The sequence below is a fragment of the Bufo gargarizans genome, chromosome 4 (genome assembly GCF_014858855.1).
Source record: "Bufo gargarizans isolate SCDJY-AF-19 chromosome 4, ASM1485885v1, whole genome shotgun sequence".
In the NCBI taxonomy this organism is placed as follows: domain Eukaryota; kingdom Metazoa; phylum Chordata; class Amphibia; order Anura; family Bufonidae; genus Bufo; species Bufo gargarizans.
Genome location: NC_058083.1, coordinates 108,283,091 through 108,306,948, shown reverse-complemented (window position 1 = coordinate 108,306,948; position 23,858 = coordinate 108,283,091). Strand labels below are relative to the sequence as shown.

The window sequence follows — 23,858 nt, the reverse complement described above, 5'->3', positions numbered from 1 at the left end:
CTAAAGCGTGAGAAGTAGTTTGGAATCCAAATGCGTAAAAATGCCCTGTGAAATCCTAAAAGTACTTATTGGAATTCGGGCCCCTTTGCGCACCTAGGCTGCAAAAAATCGCCATACTCAGAAGAAGTAGGGCAATGTGTTTTGGGGTGTATTTTTACATATACCCATACTGTGTGAGATAAATATCTCTGTAAAAGACAACTTTTCCCTTTTTATTTAAAAAAAAAATTGTCATTTACAGAGATATTTCTCTCACCCAGCATGGGTATATGTAAAAATACACCCCAAAACACATTGCCCTACTTCTCCTGAGTACGGTGATACCACATGTGTGACACTTTTTTGCAGCCTAGGTGCACAAAGGGAGTATCTTTAGGATTTCACAGGGCATTTTTTACTCATTTGGATCCCAAACTACTTCTCACGCTTTAGGGCCCCTAAAATGCCAGGGCAGTATAAATACCCCACAAGTGACCCCATTTTAGAAAGAACACACCCCAAGGTATTCCGTGAGGGGCATGGCGAGTTCCTAGAATAATTTTTTTGGGCACAAGTTAGCGGAAATTTTTTATTTTTTCCTTACAAAGTCTTATATTCCACTAACTTGTGACAAAAGATACCATTTTACCTGAACTCGCCATGCCCCTCATGGAATACCTTGGGGTGTCTTTTTTTCAAAATGGGGTCACATGTGGGGTATTTATACTGCCCTGGCATTTTAGGGGCCCTAAAGCGTGAGAAGAAGTCTGGAATACAAATGTCTAAAAATGCACTCCTAAAAGGTACTCATTGTAATTTGGGCCCCTTTGTGCACCTAGGATGCAAAGAAGTGTCACACATGTGGTATCGCCGTACTCAGAAAAAGTAGGGCAATGTGTTTTGGGGTGTATTTTTACATATACCCATACTGTGCGTGAGAAATATCTCTGTAAATGACAACTTTTAACTTTTTTTTTTTTTATACAAAGTTGTCAATATACTGAGATATTTCTCTCACCCAGCATGGGTATATGTAAAAATACACCCCAAACCACATTGCCCTACTTATCCTGAGTACGGCGATACCACATGTGACACTTTTTTGCAGCCAAGATGCGCAAAGGGGCCCAAATTCCAATGAGTACCTTTAGGATTTCACAGTGCATTTTTACGCATTTGGATTCCGTGAGGGGTATGGCAAGTTCATTTAAGATTTTATTTTTTGTCACAAGTTAGTGGAATATGAGACTTTGTAAAAAAAAAACTAAAAATCTCCTATGAACTCGCCATGCCCCTCAAAAGTGATCTTTATAGCGCCGCAGCGATTTTACAGTGTTTTCGCAGTGATCAGGAAAAAAAAAATTGTCACTGCGGTGCGGCGGACTGAGCGCAAGTGTGCGCACAAGATCCGGCCTGATCGGGCGAACACTGCGTTTTTTGTAGAGCCTATAGAACATGTCCTATTATTGTCCGCAATTGCGCAAAATGCGGAAAGCACATTGCCGATGTCCGTGTTTTGTGGATCCGCAAAACACATTCGGACATCTGAATGGAGCCTTACAGGGGGGTGATCAAGGAGTCTATATGAGGTGATCAGGGGTTAATAACGGGTTAATAAGTGACAGGGGGAGGGGTGTATAGTGTAGTGTGGTGATTGGTGCCACTTACAGAGCTGCCTGTGTCCTCTGGTGGTCGATCCAAGCAAAAGGGACCACCAGAGGACCAGGTAGCAGGTATATCAGACGCTGTTAAAAAAACGGCGTCTAATATTCCTTTTTGGTGTTAAAAGAAATCGCTGATCGCTGCTGGCAGGCTCTAGCTCAACTTCTCAGCTTAGCGTTGCTGTGAACATGCGCGCATGCGTTCACGTGAAAGCTCGCCTCTCGCGAGATGACGCGCCGATGCGTCTAGGAGGAATAACCCAGCTGCCCGCAGGATGCATCCCTGCGTTAGGCGGTCGGGAGAAGGTTAAACATGTAATTGTATTGTCACAAAAGTAAAGGTTGAGAGGAGTTTTCTATATTTTTGAGGCATAATCGAGAAATGCCCAAAACTTGCTAGGAAAGGAAACTGTTTGATAGTATTATCACAAGTGAAGCTATGTTATAAACCATTGTTGTGATGGCTTTGTGCAAAGCGGCAAATTCTTCTTGGCTACAGCATGTTACTTTGGTGTATCATAATAATTACAGGGTAGCCGCGCCATTATATCATTCACATACAGTGTACATTATGCTAAAGAACATTTCTTCTACAGCAAGCACAGCAGATGGTGGCGTACCTGCAGGACGGGGCGCTAGATGATGAGAGATTAACAGGAAAAGCACCAGATCACAGAGTAAAAGGACATTCTCCAGAAAACCAGCAGAAATGGTACTACAAAGATCCACAGGGAGAGATCCAGGGTGAGTGTTTGATGAGCAGCCCTTACACTTGTCCTGCTCCACCATGTAATGATGTGGTGATTGTCTAACACAAGGTCCCAATCTTTTTCGTAGGTCCCTTCAGTAATCGAGAGATGGCAGAATGGTATCAAGCCGGCTACTTTCCCATTACGTTGTTGTTAAGGAGAGTATGTGATGAAACTTTTCAGCCTCTTGGAGACATCATTAAGTTATGGGGCAGAGTTCCTTTTATCACACCTCCAGCTCCAAGACTAGTAAGTGACCCTACTTTACTTTGTTTGCATGGACAACTTTTATTGTTAGTTTTTCTTTTCTTTTTTTTCTTTTCTTTATAATTATCTTCTTCTTACTGGATCCTAGTTTTGAGAGGCATCTTGGAGATTTGCTAATCTTTTCTAGAGGTCTGCTGTATCGGTGAAAAAAGTGACATAAAGCACACGTGTCGGCTATAGCATGCGATGTTAAATGCAGTGCAAAGAAGTCAAGGGATGACTAAGCTATTAAACCAAAAGGCACCATATATAGCTTGTACTTTTTGAATAGGCACCTGAAACCTGTGCACACTTATTTTGGTACATCTAATACATATTCTACCTTTTAAAAGGGTCTGTCCTGGTGAATATTAAAGGGGTTGTCTCACTTCAGCAAATGGCATTTAGCATGTAGAGAAAGTTACTACAAGGCACTTACTAATGTATTGTGATTGTCCATATTGTCTCCTTTGCTGGCTGGATTCATTTTTCCATCACATTATACACTGCTCGTATCCAGGTGTTCTGACCACCCTGCAATCCATCAGTGGTGATCATGCTTATACACTATAGGAAAAAGTGGTGGCCTATGCACGTCTCTGCAGTCCTGGCCACCAGGGTGGTCATAACCCCTAGATATGAGCAGTGTATAATGTGATTGAAAAATGAATCAAGCCAGCAAAGGAGGAAATATGAATAATAACAATACATTAGTAACTGCCTTGTATTAACTTTCTCTACGTGATAAATGTAATTTGCTGAAGTGACACAACCCCTTTAATGTAGTTCAACAAACATGCCGAATATGAGTTGCTATGCACTATTTTGCTACAATAGAAACAAATAACAAAATAGAAATGAGTTTTATTCTTCTGCTTTATCTTTTGCAGGGTGAATTGGGTCCAGAACATATAGGTCGGCACCAGGAGATGACGGCACTATACCAGTTACAACAGTTGCATTATCAACAATTTCTTATTCAGTGAGTTTGCATTCTTGGTCATTCATCCCTAATATAGTAGTGAATTTTACATGAATTGCTCTGGTCATTTGCTAACAAGAGCATTCAGGGTTATAAATGAAAAAAGCAGTGGGGAATTACGGTAATAACCCCTGTCAAGCCCTACCAGCGCCATTGACAATATATGGGGAAAAAAGGAGAGGGACTGTCGCAGTGTGCCAACTGCCAACCATCATAATGATGGCTGCTCTTCGCCCTTCATTCAGAGCAGAAGCTGTGCTGGTATTCATGCAGACACCTAGGAGAAACCTGACACAAGAAATATGATTTCCCCCATATCAGCTCTCATTTAGTATCTTGATTACTACCACTTATAAGTTTGGGGCCTTAAGATTGTAACCAGTATGTAGTGCCCCTGTGAATTAGCTTAGATTTGCAACATGTTTTACACTGGCTGAACATCGGCCAGTTAAACACCATCAAGCGTTCATAGGGACGCTCATTAGCGATTATTTGCCGATGTAAAGGTGCGGCAGATTACCCGCTGAATGAGTGAAATGCTCGTTCATTTGTATGGTCACCAGAATCTTTGTTTTCCGGCAACAGATTGTGCCGTCTAAACACACTCTGCTGCCGGCAAACAATGATTCTGTGTAGGTATGAGTGAGTAGTGGCATTAGTGATTGCTCCTCTCTATACTGTGGAGCAGATCGTGGCATGTAAATGCAGAGGTCTCCTTCACTGACGAGCAGGCGCTTGCCAAAAAGAAACTCTTCCTTCTCCACCATTGCCTGCAAGTTCAGTGCAAAGGGACCTTAAAACATCTTCAGAAAATGAACAAAGACATTCATTGAAAGAAATAAGCAGGGTCACTGTAAAGCTGCATGCGGTTTAGATACAGAGTGTACTCTGACCTTGAGGCTGCTGTTCAGGTTATTCTTTGAAAAGTTGTACAATTTTCCAAGACTGGGAGACATCACCAAATGCCACCTTTTGAGTACCGTATTTTTCGCCCTATAAGACGCACTTTTTCCCCCCCAAAATTGTGGGGGGAAAGGCAGTGCGTCTTATGTGGCGAATACTTGACTTTGTATACCGCCGACCGCATGCTGCGCAGCGCGGTGGCGGGTGTATTAGTGGGCATGGATGAGGGAGGAGGGGCCGGCATCCAGGTCTGTAATTACAGCGGGCCCGGTGCAGTCACTGTATTCTGCTACACCGGGCCCGCTCACTGTAGGAATCCTAACTGCAGGCAATGCTAACAGTCTTTTATCCAGCCTGTACTTACGATACTAACTTTCCGGCAGGCAGCGGGCAGGAGGCTGAACTGGTGGGCGGGCGCTTACAACGTAACTCACTATGTCACGCGCCGGCTCCGCCCACTTTATGAATGAAGAAGGGAGAGCCGGCGCGTGACATAGTGAGTTACGTTGTAAGCGCCCGCCCACCAGTTCAGCCTCCTGCCCGCTGCCTGCCGGAAAGTTAGTATCGTAAGTACAGGCTGGATAAAAGACTGTTAGCATTGCCTGCAGTTAGGATTCCTACAGTGAGCGGGCCCGGTGTAGCAGAATACAGTGACTGCACCGGGCCCGCTGTAATTACAGAGCTGGATGCCGGCCCCTCATCCCTATTGGGGGTCATTCTATGGATGGCACTGTTATGGGGGTCTGTGGACACATAGCGTAAAATGCTATTTATGTGTCATCAACAGATCCCCCATAACCGTGCCATCCACAGTGCCCAACATAACCGTGCCATCCACAGTGCCCAACATAACCGTGCCATCCACAGTGCCCCCATAACCGTGCCATCCACAGTGCCCCCCATAACCGTGCCATCCACAGTGCCCCCATAACCGTGCCATCCACAGTGCCCCCCATAACCGTGCCATCCACAGTGCCCCCCATAACCGTGCCATCCACAGTGCCCCCCATAACCGTGCCATCCACAGTGCCCCCCATAACCGTGCCATCCACAGATCCCCATAACCGTGCCATCCACAGATCCCCATAACCGTGCCATCCACAGATCCCCATAACCGTGCCATCCACAGATCCCATAACCGTGCCATCCACAGATCCCCATAACCGTGCCATCCACAGATCCCCATAACCGTGCCATCCACAGATCCCCATAACCGTGCCATCCACAGATCCCCATAACCGTGCCATCCACAGATCCCCATAACCGTGCCATCCACAGATCCCCATAACCGTGCCATCCACAGATCCCCATAACCGTGCCATCCACAGATCCCCATAACCGTGCCATCCACAGATCCCCATAACCGTGCCATCCACAGATCCCCATAACCGTGCCATCCACAGATCCCATAACCGTGCCATCCACAGATCCCCATAACCGTGCCATCCACAGATCCCCATAACCGTGCCATCCACAGATCCCCATAACCGTGCCATCCACAGATCCCCATAACCGTGCCATCCACAGATCCCCATAACCGTGCCATCCACAGATCCCCATAACCGTGCCATCCACAGATCCCCATAACCGTGCCATCCACAGATCCCCATAACCGTGCCATCCACAGATCCCCATAACCGTGCCATCCACAGATCCCCATAACCGTGCCATCCACAGATCCCCATAACCGTGCCATCCACAGATCCCCATAACCGTGCCATCCACAGATCCCCATAACCGTGCCATCCACAGATCCCCATAACCGTGCCATCCACAGATCCCCATAACCGTGCCATCCACAGATCCCCATAACCGTGCCATCCACAGATCCCCATAACCGTGCCATCCACAGATCCCCATAACCGTGCCATCCACAGATCCCCATAACCGTGCCATCCACAGATCCCCATAACCGTGCCATCCACAGATCCCCATAACCGTGCCATCCACAGATCCCCATAACCGTGCCATCCACAGATCCCCATAACCGTGCCATCCACAGATCCCCATAACCGTGCCATCCACAGATCCCCATAACCGTGCCATCCACAGATCCCCATAACCGTGCCATCCACAGATCCCCATAACCGTGCCATCCACAGATCCCCCATAACCGTGCCATCCACGGACCCCCCATAACCGTGCCATCCACGGACCCCCCATAACAGTGCCATCCACGGACCCCCCATAACAGTGCCATCCACAGATCCCCCATAACAGTACCATCCACAGATCCCCATAACAATGCCATCCCCAGATCCCACATAACACCATTAGGCACACCTTTTGGTTCAAATTTTTTTATTTTATTTTTTCCTCCTTAAAAACCTAGGTGCGTCTTATGGGCCGGTGCGTCTTATAGGGCGAAAAATACGGTAAACCACCCATGATCTGTAATTCCCCTGTATTCTGTGTATATTCCTTGAAGGGACACTTCAGTCTAAATAGGATATATATTTTTAACTCAATATGCAAATCAAACAATTACCTTATCTGTATTACACCAACAGATTAGCTGACCAATTTCTGTCTAATCAGACCAATAGTTGATCTGTGTGTCTAAAGGTCCCTTTACACAGGATGATATTGCAGCAGATTGTCAGGAGGGAAGTGTTCCTTCCTGACAATCTTCTGATCGCTAGCGGGGGAGACCATTGCATTTACATGCAGAGATCTCCTGCAGTGTATGGGGAGGAGCGATGGCGAATGCCATCACCCTTCCCCATAACGACTTGTCGTTTACAGACAGCAGCGTCATAACCGGTAAGCAATTACTTTTGCGTACGCGCAGACAATCAAAATACCCAATGAACGATCGCTTTGCTCATTTATCGACTAATCGGCAGTGCATTTACACTGCCCGCTCATTGCTAACCAGCGTTACTATGAACACTCGTTAGCGATAATCTGAGCGATTCTCAGCCTGTGTCTTCAAGAATACAGGCGGGGGTGCCTTCCTTAGGGGACACTGACTGTCCTGATTAGTGTATTAACAGGACAGTGGTTGCCTCACAAGAATCACTCTATAGCAGCATGCGGCTATTTGGATGAATGTACTGTTAATACACTAATCAGGACAGTGAGTAAGGAAGGCACCCCCGCCTGTATTCTTGAAGGCACCTTATTGCATCACAGCACTCATAGGGTATCAGATAGCTTTAACCCTTTAAGCTTGCTAACTTTTTCCAATTATTTTAAACAAATGTAAAAGGTTAAGTTTTAGTGTCTGGGCCAAGAGTGGCTATAAGCCTAGTTAGGCTGTGTGTTTATATAATCTGTTGGTGTTAAACAGCCCTTATTTTTAGACCTTGTGGCTGTTTTTTTTTTTATTTCAGTAGCACTATAAAATTTAAAATTATGTACAAACTATTACCCAGGGCGAATATCGTAAGACTCTCATGCGAGCGAAAAATGAACGAGAATTGCGTTATGTAATAAGTATGAACAATTCAAAGACGAGCAACAAACCGCTTGTTTCTCGTCCATCATGATCTTTCAGCATACAAAAGGATTGCTCCTTGTTAATAGATCGATTCGTATAATATGGGGTTGCCTACTCGCATATATATATTATACTTATATATATTATATATGTCTTTTGACTAAGCATCTGTCCCCCATCTTTACATGTAATAACAAGGAATGATTTAAAGCGAACGAGTAACGACCACGAGTACGAACAATTATGTGTATATTAAGCAAAATTTTCGTTGTTAATGAGTCGCTACATCTTCGATCGTTTATCGTGATCTGTAAGATCGTTTAAGAGTCTTTATTTTAAGAGAACGGCGGCAGGCAGGGAGTTATAAAGCATACTGTTATGTACTGCTGACATTAGCACATCGCTAATGTCAGTCAGCTACATAACGTTATTTCTCATGACAGAAACCCTTTAATATGACCACCTCTAAAAGGACGCAGCAGCAGCTTTGGGTCCTCATCTCAAGGAGGTTTGTGTTTATTTTCTGTATAATTTTCTTAGTTATTTGGTGATCACACAGGTGTATAGCTCATTACAACGCAGATTATGGACTCTGCAGAGCACAGAGCAACCACTATTCATCCTGCTCTGCATCGCACTGAGCAACGTGCCCGACTGTCACATGCTCGCTGCCTCGGGGCTCTTCGTCCCACATTACTACTTTGTCTGCTGCTGACAGGAAATTAATTTATTAAAGTGGAACTGTCATGTTTTCATTAAAAAAATAATACATTTTAGCATATTTTACTGCTGGTGCAGCATTATGCATAAAGCAATCTTGAGTTTTTCCCCTTAGTTATGGCTGTTTTAACCCCTACAATATGAGGATCTTCTTAAGATGGCTCCTCTGACAGTTCTCTGAGGCCAAAACTGCCTTCCCTCACTTCACATACACACGTGCTGTAGCCAGCAGCGCCCTGTCAGCCAATCAGATTGGATTGCTGAGAGACACGCCTCCTCGTGCTGAAGCCGAATGCCGGCATCCAGTGTGAAGAACCTTCCCTCTGCCTTCTGTTTACACTAAAGGGAAGACAGACAAGCCATAGCAACAGTTTTCTCGCCCAATTCCTTGGGGGACACAGGAACTCTTGGGTATAGCTTATCTCCATAGGAGGCGTGACACTAAGTAAAAGACTGTTAAGCCCCTCCTCCAGCAGCTATACCCTCAGCCTGGAGAGAGAGACTTCCAGTTTTTTGCTTAGTGTCAAGGAGGCAAGACACTCTCTGCACTGCAGAGTTGTCTTTGAAAAGATTTTAATTTTTTATTTTTTAGTTTATTTTTTCACTTGGTTTTTTTCCACAGGGACAACAGAGTCGCAGTAGACTTCTCTGTTTTCCCGGGGTTGAGCTGCGCCAGGGCCGGTTATCCGCCCTGCTGCCTCCCCCACAGAAGAAAAGGAGGACCAGGGCAGCTCATGCTCCCCTGCATCCCGCCAGCACTGGGTCGCCCACCTGCAAGCCTCTCTCCAGCTACTGTCACTTCTGTGCCAGTGGCTGAAGGGGCGTCCCCAGCTGGATGGACAAGAGGGTGAAGACATCGCATGGTGAGGTGGCTAGTGCAGCCGTTCCGCTCCCCCCACCCCCCCTCCCTCCCCTCCGTTCCGTTCCGTTCTTTACTGGGGTTACTCACTGTGCTCCCCCGTTTTCTGCTGGCCTCCGTTGCTCCGATTCGGGGGCAGGCCTGGCGCCCTGTCAGTACTGAGCGGCGCTCATGGGGGAGGGTTGTTTAGGAGCGGCCGGGTATATGCGACCGCTGGTTCGCACAGGGCCGTTGTTTCTTCCAGGACGCCTACCCCTGCCCTCCTTTCGGCTTCCTACCTTTCGCTTCCGCTGCGGCGGGGGACATTACGAGACATGTGGTGGTTCGGATGCGGGATTTGAATCGCGCGCGCGAAAATGTTTTTCGGCGGGGGGCGGAGTTTTCGTTGCCGCTTCCTGCTTTGGTCTTCAGTCAGGGGGCGGACGTCCTTCTTCCCGCGCCTCACTAGTCCCACCTCCTCTCGTGCCTGCGTGCTACTGTGATTCTCACTGCAGGACGGATCGTTGCTCTGGTTGCCGCCGCCGTTCTTCTGCTGTTGCCGCTGCCGTCTGCTTCCTCTGTGACCTGGTAGGACTGTTGACCCTTTCCACCACTGCAGCCCCCTGGCCTGGACGCAGTTTTTTTATATTGCTCCTACCAACATGTCTGACCCCTTAGTGCCTGTGGGACCTTGGTATCATACCTGCACCGCATGTAAGGCGCCCCTTCCTCAAGGGCAGTCTGACCCGCATTGCTCGCTTTGCAAAGACCCATCGCAGGGTCCGCCATCTGTTGTGTCACCCCCTGGCCTCTTGGATCCCCCTGACTGGGCTAGATCCCTCTCCCAGGCTGTGGTTAGTCTCACTAGCGTTGTGGGCCGACTTGCAGATGTGTTGCCCTTGTCGCAGCCGGATGATTCCCCTGCTGGGCCCTCCGGGTCCGCTGTCTTAGCCGACCCGTCTGAGTCTCTCTCTCTGCAGGCGACTCCTCCAGAGCCCGTCAATCCCAGAAGCGGTCAAGGGCGGATCACCGGTCATCCTCGGATACTTCGGTATCCCCCCCAAGGGTGCGCTCTGTCGGGTCCTTCCTCATTGCAGGTTTTGCCCTCTGAAGGGGAGCTGGTCGATTCCGATTGGGATATGGATTCGGCACTGCCTTCAAAGCTGGCTTCCGCCGTGGGCCATCTTATTTAACAATATCCGTGATACCTTTAAGATTCACGATGATCCTCCTGATCCTGAAAAAAACAGTGTTTCCTTTTTTCGCCAGAAGCAGGCGTCTGCGGTTTTTCCCCTCCATGCTGACTTTTCGTCAGTGGTTTCTAAGGCCTGGGCCCGTCCTGATGCACGTTTTACCCCGCCGAAAAAGTTAGATGTTTGTTATCCGTTCCCGGCGGATTGCATTACAAACTGGGCGTCACCTCCTAAGGTCGACCCCCCTGTGGCCCGTTTGTCCAAGAGCACGGCTATTCCCGTCGCAGATGGTTCTTCCTTACAATCCACTGAGGATCGCCGTATAGAGGCCCTTACAAAGGGTATCTTTTCGGCCTCCGGGTCCGCTCTTAGGCCAGTCTTTGCCTCCGCTTGGGCTGGAAAAGCGGTTTCAGAGTGGGCGTCTCAGCTGGATCTGGAGCTTGAATCCGACGTCCCTATTCAAGACCTCCGTGCTCTGGCTCAACTTATCGTTCAGGCTGGTAAATTTGTATGTGAAGCATCCCTGGATGCGGGGGCTCTCATTGCCCGTTCGTCTGCCCTGGCCGTTTCGGCTAGGAGGGAGCTTTGGTTAAAGGTTTGGTCGGCGGACGCCGCGTCAAAGCGGTCTCTTACTAGCCTTCCCTTCTCTGGTTCTCGTTTGTTCAGGACCCGTTTGGATGAAATCATCTCTGAAGCCACGGGGGGAAGAGTACCCATCTTCCCCAATCTAAGGCTAGGAGCACCACTCGTGGTCGTCCCACCTTCTCCCGCTTCAGGTCTTCTCGTAGGGCTCCCGCTCCTCGCACCGCTTCGGGTCCATCCGCTAACCCTGTCCAGGACAGGCGTAAAAAACCCTTTTTTCGGACCCAGCCCTCCTGGCGCAAATCACAACCTGCTTGCGCTCCCGCGACCAAGCAGGCCCCCGCCTGAAGGTGCGCCCCCACCCACCCGGGTGGGGGGACGTCTCCTCCTGTTCAGGGACTTCTGGCAGGCACACGTCTCCGACGCCTGGGCCCTCGAGGTTGTGTCTTCCGGGTACAAACTCGAGTTTGCGTCCCTTCCCCCAGTTCGGTTCTTTCGTTCCCGGGTTCCCCAGGATCCCCGAGGGGCGGCCGATTTCTTTGCTGCCGTTCACACCCTTCTGGACAAAGGAGTCATCGCCCCGGTTCCTATGGGAGACAGGTTCAAGGGGTTCTATTCGAACCTTTTTGTGGTCCCCAAGAAGGAAGGTTCGGTGCGTCCCATTCTGGATCTAAAACGGCTGAACCGCTTCCTTCGTCTTCAGCGATTCCGGATGGAGTCTCTCAGGTCGGTGGTGGCCTCTCTGGAACAGGGGGAGTTCCTGGCCTCCATCGACATCCAGGACGCCTACCTTCATATTCCAATCGCACGGTGTCATCAGTGCTTTCTGCGTTTTGCAGTGGGGTCCGACCACTACCAGTTCGTTGCCCTTCCCTTCGGGCTGGCGACGGCCCCTCGTGTTTTCACAAAGGTCCTTGCCCTGGTCCTCGCCTTACTTCGTTCCAGGGGAGTTTTTCTACTTCCGTATCTGGACGATCTCCTAATCAAGGCGCCTTCTCTGTCACTGACTTCCGCCAGTGTGGATCTCTCGCTGCAAACCTTGCGCCGGTTCGGTTGGATTATCAACCTACCCAAATCCTCTCTTGTTCCTTCCCGGCAATTGGTCTTTCTGGGGATGCTGCTGGATACGGATTCAGCGGTGGTTCGGCTTCTGTTGGAAAAGCGCCAGCTCCTTCATCGGTCGGTTCAGAGCCTTCTGTCCCACCGCCATCCTTCTTTTCGGTTCAGCATGCGGGTCCTGGGACAGATGGTGTCCTGCTTCGAGGCGATTCCTTACGCACAGTACCACTCCCGCACCTTTCAGACGGCCATTCTGTCCGCCTGGGACAAGTCCCAGGAGAGTCTGGATCGGCATTTTCCCCTTTCCCCCCAGGTTCGTTCCTCTCTCCTCTGGTGGCTGCGGACCCCTCTCCAGGGGAAGTCTTTCCTGCCAATAACTTGGTTGGTGATTACCACCGATGCCAGTCTGCGGGGTTGGGGGGGAGTGTTTCCTCCTCGGTCCGTCCAGGGCACTTGGTCTCCATCGGAGTCCAGACTGCCGATCAATGTTCTGGAGCTGAGGGCCATCCTCCTCTCGCTCCGACACTGGACTTCGTTGCTTCAGGGTCGCCCAGTTCGGGTCCAATCGGACAATGCCAGAGCTGTGGCGTACATAAATCACCAGGGGGGCACTCGCAGCGCGGCGGCGATGAGGGAGGTGTCTCTAATCCTTCGCTGGGCGGAGGTTCATGTTCCTGCCCTTTCGGCCATTTACATCCCGGGGGTGGACAATTGGGCGGCGGATTTCCTCAGCCGGACGACGATCGACCCGGGGGAGTGGTCTCTGCACCCCGACGTCTTCGAGTCTCTTTGTCTCCGTTGGGGTCGTCCGGACATGGATCTCATGGCCTCCAGATTCAACCACAAACTTCCCACCTACGTGGCCAGGGCCAAGGATCCGGACGCTTACGGCGCGGACGCGCTCGTCCTCCCCTGGACGGAGTTTTCGCTCCTCTACGTGTTTCCGCCCCTGCCTCTTCTTCCACGGGTCCTTCGGAAGATTGCGGCGGAGGGCACGCCAGCAATCCTGATAGCCCCGGACTGGCCGCGTCGTCCTTGGTACGCCGACCTTATGTTGCTTCTGGCAGACGCTCCCTTGCCTCTGCCTCTCAGAGAAGACCTCCTCTCTCAGGGGCCGATCTTCCACCAGCATTTAGGGTCGCTACGTTTAGCGGCGTGGCTATTGAAACCGCGGTCCTGACGCGGCGGGGGTTTTCTGCTGACGTGGTCCGTACCATGATTCGTGCGCGTAAACCGGCATCGTCCAGGATTTATTACCGTACCTGGCGGGCCTATTTAGCCTTCTGCGAGGCCTTAGGGATTCCTCCTCTGCGGTTTTCCCTTCCTACGGTTTTATCCTTTTTGCAGTCTGGTCTGGATCTGGGCTTGGGTCTCAGTACCCTGAAGGGTCAGATTTCGGCTCTTTCGGTCCTTTTTCAGCGCCCTCTGGCTCCGCTCGGTCCAGTTAAGACCTTTCTTCAGGGGGTTGCTCACTGTGCTCCCCCGTATCGCCCTTCCGTTCCTGCTTGGGATCTTAACGTTGTACTGACTGCTCTCCAATCTTCCCCTTTCGAGCCTCTGCGCAAGGTTTCCCCTCGCTTGTTGTCTTGCAAAGTTTTCTTTCTCGTCGCTATCACGTCTCTTCGGCGTGTGTCTGAGTTGGCGGCTCTTTCTTGCGTGGAGCCCTTCTTGGTTTTTCACCAGGACAAGGTGGTTCTCCGCCCAGTTCCGGATTTTCTTCCAAAGGTGGTGTCCGCCTTTCACCTGAATGAAGATATTGTCCTTCCTTCTCTGTGTCCGTCCCCGTCGCATCCTCGGGAACGGGATCTTCACCGTCTGGATGTTGTTCGGGCTCTCAGGATCTACCTGGATGTGACCAGACCCTTTCGACGCTCGGATTCTCTGTTTGTGATTCCGGAGGGTCCGCGCAGGGGGCTGGCGGCGTCTAAGGTGGTTGTTGCCCGCTTCCTCAAGATGGCTATCGTTGAGGCTTACCGTGCTAGGGGCAGGGAACCGCCCTTTGGTGTTACCGCTCATTCTACCAGAGCGGTCGGGGCTTCCTGGGCTCAGCGTAATCGTGCCTCGGCTGAACAGCTGTGCAAGGCGGCCACCTGGTCTTCTTTGCACACGTTCACCAAGTTTTACAGGGTGAACACTTATGCCTCGGCGGATGCTGCTTTGGGCCGCTTGGTCTTGCAGGCGGCGGTGCCTTAATGTCTAGGGTGCTTGGTTCGCCTTGGATTGTGGTCCCTCCCTGTTTGTGGACTGCTTTTGAACGTCCCAAGAGTTCCTGTGTCCCCCAAGGAATTGGGCGAGAAAACAAGATTTTTGTATAACTTACCAGTAAAATCTCTTTCTCGCTCTTCCTTGGGGGACACAGCGCCCACCCATTGTTTTTTGCTTGCCCTACGGGTGTTTTTTTGACTTGTTGGTGTTGGTTTGGTTACTCCTTGCCTTTGTCTTTCACTACTTGGGCACATAACTGGAAGTCTCTCTCTCCAGGCTGAGGGTATAGCTGCTGGAGGAGGGGCTTAACAGTCTTTTACTTAGTGTCACGCCTCCTATGGAGATAAGCTATACCCAAGAGTTGCTGTGTCCCACAAGGAAGAGCGAGAAAGAGATTTTACTGGTAAGTTATACAAAAATCTCGTTTTTTTACCTGTTCGCTATGTACGGCACTGCATGTACAGCGATGTTTAAACATGGTGCCCACTCGCACGTGCAGCGGGCGCCATGGCCGGCAGGTCTCTGCTGTTAATTACCGTGACCAGCAATAATGTGGGGTGTCCGTTTTCCCTTATTGTTTGGCGTGTCGGCTGGTCCAGGGCCTCTGCTAATTGAGGCCCTGGCCTCTCTGTGGCCTGCTCCCACGTGGTCCCCCCTCGGTTTCCTGTTCCCAGCCGGCGTCACGGTTCGGCCAGGGCTGCGGCGGTATGTGATTCCTGCGAGGAAGGGGGCGGAGGCTGGGTGCCAGAGTCATCATGTCGGCAGCTGGGTGGAATCTGATTGGTGTGCTGGCTCCGCCCACTTCTGGTTTTTAAATGCACCTGCGGTAGGATGCTGACAGGCTCCTCTGGACATGCAGTGTGGAGGGACACAGGCTTCATGAGCGCCGTTTTTCCCTTCCTACAGGGTTTAACCTACCCCCTCATCCTCCTTCCTGTCATGGCAGGGTTGTCATTGTGACCGACCCCAGGCCCTGAAGCATACAGTCACTGCTGTGCGGCATTATGCTTGTGCGTCGTGTCGCACAAAATTTCTATCTGCTCAGTCAAATCCCCTCTGCTCTGCGTGTGCGGCTACGCCGTACAGTGGCTCGGCCCCGGGCCCCATCACCCCTGCTGCCCAGTCTATGGTAGAAGCAGAGTGGGCGCGTTCCCTGTCAAGGATGGTACAGGATGTCTCCAATACCAACAAATCTATTGAATGGAAATATTAGGGCGTTTGTCGGTAAGGCAGTCCTTTTGACCGGTCCGACTCTGAGGATCAAGGGGCTCATGCTTGTCGCGGCCATTCCGCAAAATGGGCCAGAACATCATCCCCCCCCAAAAGGGTGTCTGTCTCCCGTTTCCTCGGCCTCTCCTCCTTCTACTAGGTAGTCTCATTCCCACGTGTCCTCCATGGAAGAGGCAAGTTGAGGAGAGAGGGTCAGATGAGGATGTTGTCTCTCCTGAGGGTCAGTCGCCCAAACTGTCCTCTATGGTGGACAATCTTATTACAGCGGTTATTGAGACGTTGTAGGTTGAGGATCCTGCACCTTCTTTGGCCAGCTTGGGTTTTTCCTTTAGAAGGTCCCGTCGCTAGCACAAGTCTTTTCCCAACCACCAGGATTTTGATTCCTCTCTTTCCAAGGAGTGGAATTTCCGTGATAGACGTTTTACCTTGCCAAAACGCTTAAACACCCTTTATCCATTTCCGGAGGATTTGAATAAAAAAAGGTCGTCCTCACCTATAGTGGACCCGCCTGTTTCCCGCTTGGTTACGCATACTACCTTGCCAATGGCGGATGTATTTGCCTCTACTTGGGTGAGCAAGGCTTTGGGGGAGTGGGCGGATAATTAACGTCAGGGTCTCACCTCGGGAGTCCCCTCTCGGGAGCTGGCGGATATGCCTCTGCAGCTCTCTCATGCCAGTGCGTATATTTGTGAAGACTCTTTGGACGTGGCCAGGCTCGCTAGTCAGCCCTGTTGGTGGCTATTCGCTGTATCCTATGGCTCTCCTGCTGGGCGGCAGATAATGCTTCAAAGCGGACCCTGGCGGCTCTCCCCTTTACCGGCAGCAGACTGTTTGGCAAGTGCCTGGATGAGATCATTTTGGACGCTGCAGGTGGTAAGAGCACTCATTTACCACAGAACAGGGGGCGGTTTAAGAAGTCACAAAAGCGGATGCCTTTTTTCCGCCCCTTTCAGAGTTTTTCCAGCCCTAAGAGGTTGGCCGACAAGTCGGCTCCGGATCAGAAGCCCAACAAAAAAAAAAAAAAGTGTCAAAATGGCCAACTTGCCATTTTTTCATCGCGTCTCTTATCCCCCCAAAAAACATAAAATGTGTTAAAAATAAACTACAGATTGTTCCACAAAAAATTAGCCCCTAAACAGCTCAGTACACATGTATAAAAAAAAATAGTTATGGGGGTCAGAATATAGTGATGTGAATTTTTTTTTAATCAAAGTTTACATTTATTTTTACACTATTTAGGGTACTTTCACACTTGCGGCAGTGGATTCCGGGAGGCAGTTCCGTCGCCGGAACTGCCCGCCGCATCCGGCAATATGGACGCAAACTGATGTAATTTGTCAGACTGATCAGGATCCTGATCCGTATGACAAATGCATTGAAATTCCGGATCCGTCTCTCTCCGGTGTCATCCGGAAAAACGGATCCGGTATTTTTTTCGGGCTGAGCATGCTGGATCCGTTTTGCCGGAACACTTGGAGCCGGATCCGGCATTAATGCATTTCAATTGGAAAAATGCCGGATCCAGCATTCCGGCAAGTGTTCAGGAATTTTGGCCAGAGATAAAACTGCAGCATGCTGCGTTATTATCTCCGTCCTGAAGAGTCAGAAAGACAGAACTGAAGACATCCTGAACGGATTACTCTCCATTCAGAATGCATGGGGATAAAACTTATCAGTTTTTTTCCGGTATTGAGCCCCTAGGACGGAACGCAATGCCGGAAAAGAATAATGCTAGTGTGAAAGTGCCCTTAGACATAACAAACCTACATATATGGGGTATCGTTGTGATCGTACTGACCCAGAGAATGAAGAGCATGGCTCAGTTTTGCTGTAAACGAAACACTGTGGGAACAAAACCCGTAAAATGGTGGAGGAATTGCGTTTTTTCCCAATTCCACCCCATTTGGAATTTTTTTACCGCTTCCCACTACATTTTATGCCAGAATTAATGGTGGCATTAGAAAGTACAATCTGTCCCGCAAAAAATAAGCCCTCATACTGCTATGTGAACGGAAATATAAAAAAATTATGGCTCAAGGAACATAGGGAAGAAAAATGAAAACACAAAAACGAAGAAACCCCTGGTAACCTAAGGGTTAAGGGACCAGTAGAACGGGACAGGGGACATTAATGATAGCTGTACAGATCTTTTGACAGACTAACTCAGGTATACATGCCTAGTTCTAATAAACTAGAAAAAAAATAAAATAAGACAGTCACACTTTAAAGGGAACCTGTCACCTGGATTTTGTGTATAGAGCTGAGGACATGGGTTGCTAGATGGCCGCTAGCACATCCGCAATACCCAGTCCCCATAGCTCTGTGTGCTTTTATTGTGTAAAAAAAACAACTATTTTATACATATGCAAATTAACCTGAGATGAGTCCTGTATGTGAGATGAGTCAGGGAGGACAGGACTCATCTCAGGGTAATTTGCATATGTATCAAATATATATTTTTTTTTTACACAATAAAAGCACACAGAGCTATGGGGACTGGGTATTGTGGATGTGCTAGCGGCCATCTAGCAACACATGTCCTCAGCTCTATGCACAAAGTCCCGGTGACAGGTTCCCTTTAAGCAATAAAAAAAGATCCTGAAACTTGATACCGGAAATATCTTGTGTAACGAGTAAGGCTCCATTCACACGGCTGCAATTTCGGAATTGCGGACCCATTCATTCCTATGGGACAGCACGATTTGCTGCCCGGATCCTGAATTGCGGATCCGCACTTCCGGGTCCGCAATTCCGATCATGAAAAATATAGAACATGTCCTATTCTTGTCCGCAATTTCGGACAAGATTAGGCATTTTCTATTAAGTGCCGGTGATGTGCGGTCCGCAAATTGCAGAACGCACATTGCTGATGTCTGTGTTTTGCGGATCCGTAAAACACACACGGACGGTGTGAATGGTCCCTAACTGTGACTAGCTGAAATCATAATACTGGTTTTATACTAATGTAATTTGAAGCTATAATGAATTAAACATTTCTGGTGTAAATGAATGGTTAATGGGTTATTCCCATGTTATGAAGTGGTGGCATACTGCTAGGACATTCCATTACTTTATGGTCAGTGGGCGTCGACCCCTCCAGGCCCCAATAATCCAGGGCATGAACCAGCAATACATCCCTTTCATTTTAGCTACAGTGGGGTTTCCAAAGGTCAGATCCCCACCTATAAAGTGAAAATATATATTAGCCAAGTGCCATCGTTTTATTAGATGGCATTAACCTGAAAAGCATAAATAGTGGAGTTCTGGATACATTCAGTGACCGACACCATTGGTGCCCCACTGACCCCATTGACTTATATTGGGTCTGCCAGGATTCAGTTATGGGGAAGAATAGAGCAGCATGCTGGGCCATATGACGGAATTTCCAAACGGAGCATCCCTAACAGGGCCTCAGATGGAAATATAGACAGTCTTGTGTCACGATGATGAATATATTTTCATTATGATCATTATCACCATTGATATTAACAAGTATTTATTGCGCCTTTGTGTTCAGACAGCAATACACCCAAGTCATGGCACAGCAGCAGAAAGCAGCGCTCTCTTCACAGCAGCAACAGCAGCTGGCGCTTCTATTACAGCAGTTTCAGACTCTAAAAATGAGGTAACATCCAGTGTCAGCTGAAAGATGGCTTTATATCATTGATATGCATGATTATTTTCTACGGTCTTTAATTCTTTGCTCTTGATAGGATATCCGAACAGCCTGTTGTTCCACCGTTACCAAGGGCAATGTCTGTGCCAGATAATACTTCATTGTGGGAGCTTCAAACAGCTGCCCCTCCACCCTCATGTAAGTGTTACTCTTTGTCATGGACTACAGTAGGGTCACATGCCTTTCACCTAAGTACTCGTGCACACGACCTTTGGCTGTTTTGTTGTCCGCAAAACATGGATACCGGCCGTGTTTAATAGAACAGGACTATCCTTGTCTGTAATGCAGACAATAATAGGACATGTTCTATTTTTTTGCTGAACGAACATACGGACACAGATTGCACACAGTGTCATTTCAGTTGTTTTTTCTGATCTATCAGGAGTAAGGCTGATCTTCAGTAGTAAGACTGAACTTGTGTTTTTTGCGGAACCCTATACTTTAGGGCTCCTCACCAGGGCTCATCTGCACGTGCATAATATGGTTTAGTGCAAGCCTGAATTGGATGATGTCATGAGGATGCATAGAAAAGCTTCTCCAAAAGTTTTTTCAGCCAAGTTTTTCACGCTGTCAATTTTATGCTTAATAAGTGGTTATCACACAGCCATTTGAGGCATATCCAGTAAAGTACTTAAAGGGTTTAGCTGGGATTTTGATATTGATGGTCTATCCTCATAATAGGTTATTAATATCTCATTGGTGCTGGTGTTTGAACAGCCCATCATTGAGGGCTGCCACTAGTTTGAGCCCCACGATCTGATATTGAGAATTTATACTGATGATAGGCAATAAATATCAAAATCCCGGACACCCCCTTTAAGGTAGCACCCTTTCATTTACCATATGCTTATGTTGTGTCTTTACTTCTCCATTATTAATTCTCTGCCTTTTGATTACAGTGTGGGAAGGAAGCAGTGTGTGGGACCTGCCCATAGAGTCAGTATCTCAGGGAGCGACCAGAGAGCAGCTGGAGAAAGCTAAAGCAGCCAAGGTATTTGAGCCAACTCATAGTAACATACTGTAGACCGAAAAAAGCCATATGACCATTCAATTCAGCCTATTCTACCAAATTGATCCAGAGGAAGACAAAAAAACTGAGGTAGAAGCCAAAATTCCTTCCCGACTCCAATCAGGCAATCAGAATAACTCCCTGGATCAACAACCTCTCCAGAAATCTAGTAGCTATAGCCTGTAATATTACGCTCCAGAAATACATCCAGGCACCTGTTGAATTCCTTTATTGTAGTCACCATCACCACCTCCTCAGGCAGAGAGTTCCATAGTCTCACTGCTCTAAGGCCTCTTTCACACTTGCGTTGTCCGGATCCGTCTGGTACACAATTTGCCGGAATTACACGCCGGATCCGGAAAAACGCAAGTGAACTGAAAGCATTTGAAGACGGATCTGTCTTCAAAAAGCGTTCAGTGTTACTATGGCAGCCAGGACGCTATTAAAGTCCTGGTTGCCATAGTAGAAGGGGGGAGCAGTATACTTACCGCCCGTGCGGCTTCCGGGGCGCTCCAGAATGACGTTGGAGCGCCCCATGCGCATGGATGACGTCATCCATGCGATCATGTCATCCATGCGCCCTGACGTCACTCTGAAGCGCCCCGGGAGCCGCACGGACGGTAAGTATACTGCTCCCCTGCTCCCCACTACACTTTACCATGGCAAACAGGACTTTAGCGTCCCGGCAGCCATGGTAACCATTCAGAAAAAGCTAAATGTCGGATCCGGTAATGCGCCGAAACAACGTTTAGCTTAAGGCCGGATCCGGATTAATGCCTTTCAATGGGCATTAATTCCGGATCCGGCCTTGCGGCAAGTGTTCAGGATTTTTGACCGGAGCAAAAAGCACAGCATGCTGCAGTATTTTCTCCGGCCAAAAAACGTTCCGGTCCTGAACTGAAGACATCCTGATGCATCCTGAACGGATTTCTCTCCATTCAGAATGCATGGGGATAATCCTGATCAGGATTCTTCTGGCATAGAGCCCCGACGACAGAACTCTATGCCGGAAAAGAACAACGCAAGTGTAAAAGAGCCCTTACTGTAAAGAATACTCTTCTATGTTTGTGTACAAAACTTCTTTCCTCCAGACGCAGAGGATGTCCCCTCGTCACAGTCCTGGGGATAAATAGATGATGGGAGAGATCTCTGTACTGACCCCTGATATATTTATATATAGTTATTAGATCTCCCCTCAGTCGTCTTTTTTTTTTTTTTCTAAACTGAATAACCCTTTTGATCTTTCTGGGTCCTGTAGTCCATCCATTCCAGTTATTACTTTAGTTGCCCTCCTCTGAACCCTGTCCAGCTCTGCTATGTCTGCCTTGTTTACAGGAGCCCAGAACTGTACACAGTATTCCATGTGTGGTCTGACTAATGATTTGTAAAGTGGCAGGACTATGTTCTCATCACGGGCATCTTAACCCATTATCTTATTGGCCTTGGCAGCAGCTGCCTGACACTGGTTAATACAGCTTAGTTTACTGTTCACTCAAATTCCTAAGTATTTTCCAGGTCAGTGTTACCCAGTGTTTTACCATTTAGTATGTACGGGTGACTTGCATTATTCCTTTCCATCTACATAACCTTACATTTGTCAGTGTTAAACCTCATCTGCCACTTCTCTGACCAGGCCTCCAATCTATCCAGATCCCTCTGTAGCGGTATACTGTCCACTTCAGTGTTAATTACTTTGCACAGTTTAGTGTCCTCTGCACAAAATGGATATTTTACTGTGCAAGCCTTCAACAAGATCATTAATAAATAATAATTTTCATTTGCCAGTGTGGAAGTGCAAAATGCTCTGGGCACATTTAGTTTTTTGCTTTGTTGCAAAAAATATATCATGTGATCCCTGCATAGGAAACTGTAGCAAGCTTGATACTCTTGTTACAAAGTATGTACTCATAACCATCGATGTTTTTTTATTGAACATGATTTTGTTTGTACTCATACACTATATGCATATTTCCTATACATTATAAAAGCCAAATTTTTTATTATTTACCACTAAACACCTAAGTAATATCCTTGTCTCTAAATTCAAAATTAAAATATAAAATAAAATAACCCCTGTACGGATGCAGCGCCCTGCGTTAAATACTGTATATTCAGAAGGTTCTGAGTTTCTATCCCTGGAACACGGTTATAGCATGATCAGATAGTGAATGAAAAGCACAGAATGTGGTGAACAAATGATGTGGATGGTCATAAGTTCAATGCAAGCATGTGATTAAGATGCAAAAGGATGGTCCGAGTATGCAGTGTAAAAACAGAAGAGCTTTGTGTGACCTAAAATGTGTTGTCTTGTTGAGGCAACCACCATCTGAATACCTTGTTCTATAATATTGATGCCCTGTTTTGATAATTTATCTGCTCGTTACATCCTGTAGCCAGCCATGTAGGACACATCCGTTTTTCCTTTTTTACATGAGTATTGCACCATATTACATGGTGTATAATACATGCATACATGCCTGGGACTGTTGTATATATCCTACCAAAGCTTCTGTGCAGATCCCATCCATTCTGAGGAATTTTAGCATGCATTGTTAATGCTTTATTGAACTTTTTATTTCAGCAGTATCTCTGTGTATATCTTTATATTTTTCCATAAAAAAAATTGGATAAAACTGTTTTCTAGATTGAACAGGAAAGAAGGGAAGCAGAGTTGAGGGCAAAGCAAGAAGAGGAAGAACAGCGCAGGCGCCTTGAAGAGGAGGAGAGAAAACGAAAAGAAGAGCTAGAATTGGCCCGACGCAAGCAGGTATTACATTTTAAGTATAGCTTTGTTTATCTGTGACACATGCAGGTGCCGTGCCCCTATCGGTTTTATCTTTAAAAAAATATACATTTCTTAGACTTTACTTTGGATAGCTTATGAGAGTTCTGTGATTATTTGTTTCAAGGAGTTGAAAACCTCATTGATCATATACAAGAAAACTCACAGGCTTGCATGTAGTTGTGCATTTTTTTCCTCTTTAACCCCATCCCAACTAGCGCTGTACATGTATGGACTTTAAAGGGGTTGTCTCAACACAGACAATGGGGCATATCGCTACAGCGGACCTGCACCTATATTGGGAACGGAGCCCTACAAGGTGGTGGCTGGAGGACTCTGGTCCGGCCACCACCAAGCCTGCTCCCCATAGAAGTAAATGGGAGCGCACCGCACATGACCGGCCACCAGTCCCATTACTTCTATAGGCCCGCCGGAAATGGCCAAGAAAGCGCTCTGCTATTTTTGGCAGCCCCATAGCAAATGAATGGAGGGCAGCTGCACATGCGCAGTTCATCCTCCAACACTTTCGGGCCTCCGTTCTTAATATAGGTACCGGTCCCAATGGTGGCCTATAAAAAAAATAAATGGCGGCATATCCTAGT

At 48.0% G+C, this 23,858-nt stretch overlaps 1 protein-coding gene across 5 annotated transcripts in view; it reads left to right on the top strand.

The window, feature by feature from the left end:
* GIGYF2 (GRB10 interacting GYF protein 2) overlaps positions 1-23,858 on the top strand; it is a 162,273-nt gene that overhangs the window by 101,222 nt on the left and 37,193 nt on the right. For all 5 annotated transcript variants that reach the window (XM_044292028.1, XM_044292031.1, XM_044292030.1 and 2 more), the window contains 7 exons: positions 2,237-2,384; positions 2,478-2,638; positions 3,526-3,617; positions 19,307-19,414; positions 19,503-19,603; positions 20,365-20,456; positions 23,119-23,241. In XM_044292028.1, coding sequence (XP_044147963.1) covers positions 2,237-2,384; positions 2,478-2,638; positions 3,526-3,617; positions 19,307-19,414; positions 19,503-19,603; positions 20,365-20,456; positions 23,119-23,241 — 825 coding nt within the window. The remainder of the gene's footprint in view (positions 1-2,236; positions 2,385-2,477; positions 2,639-3,525; positions 3,618-19,306; positions 19,415-19,502; positions 19,604-20,364; positions 20,457-23,118; positions 23,242-23,858) is intronic.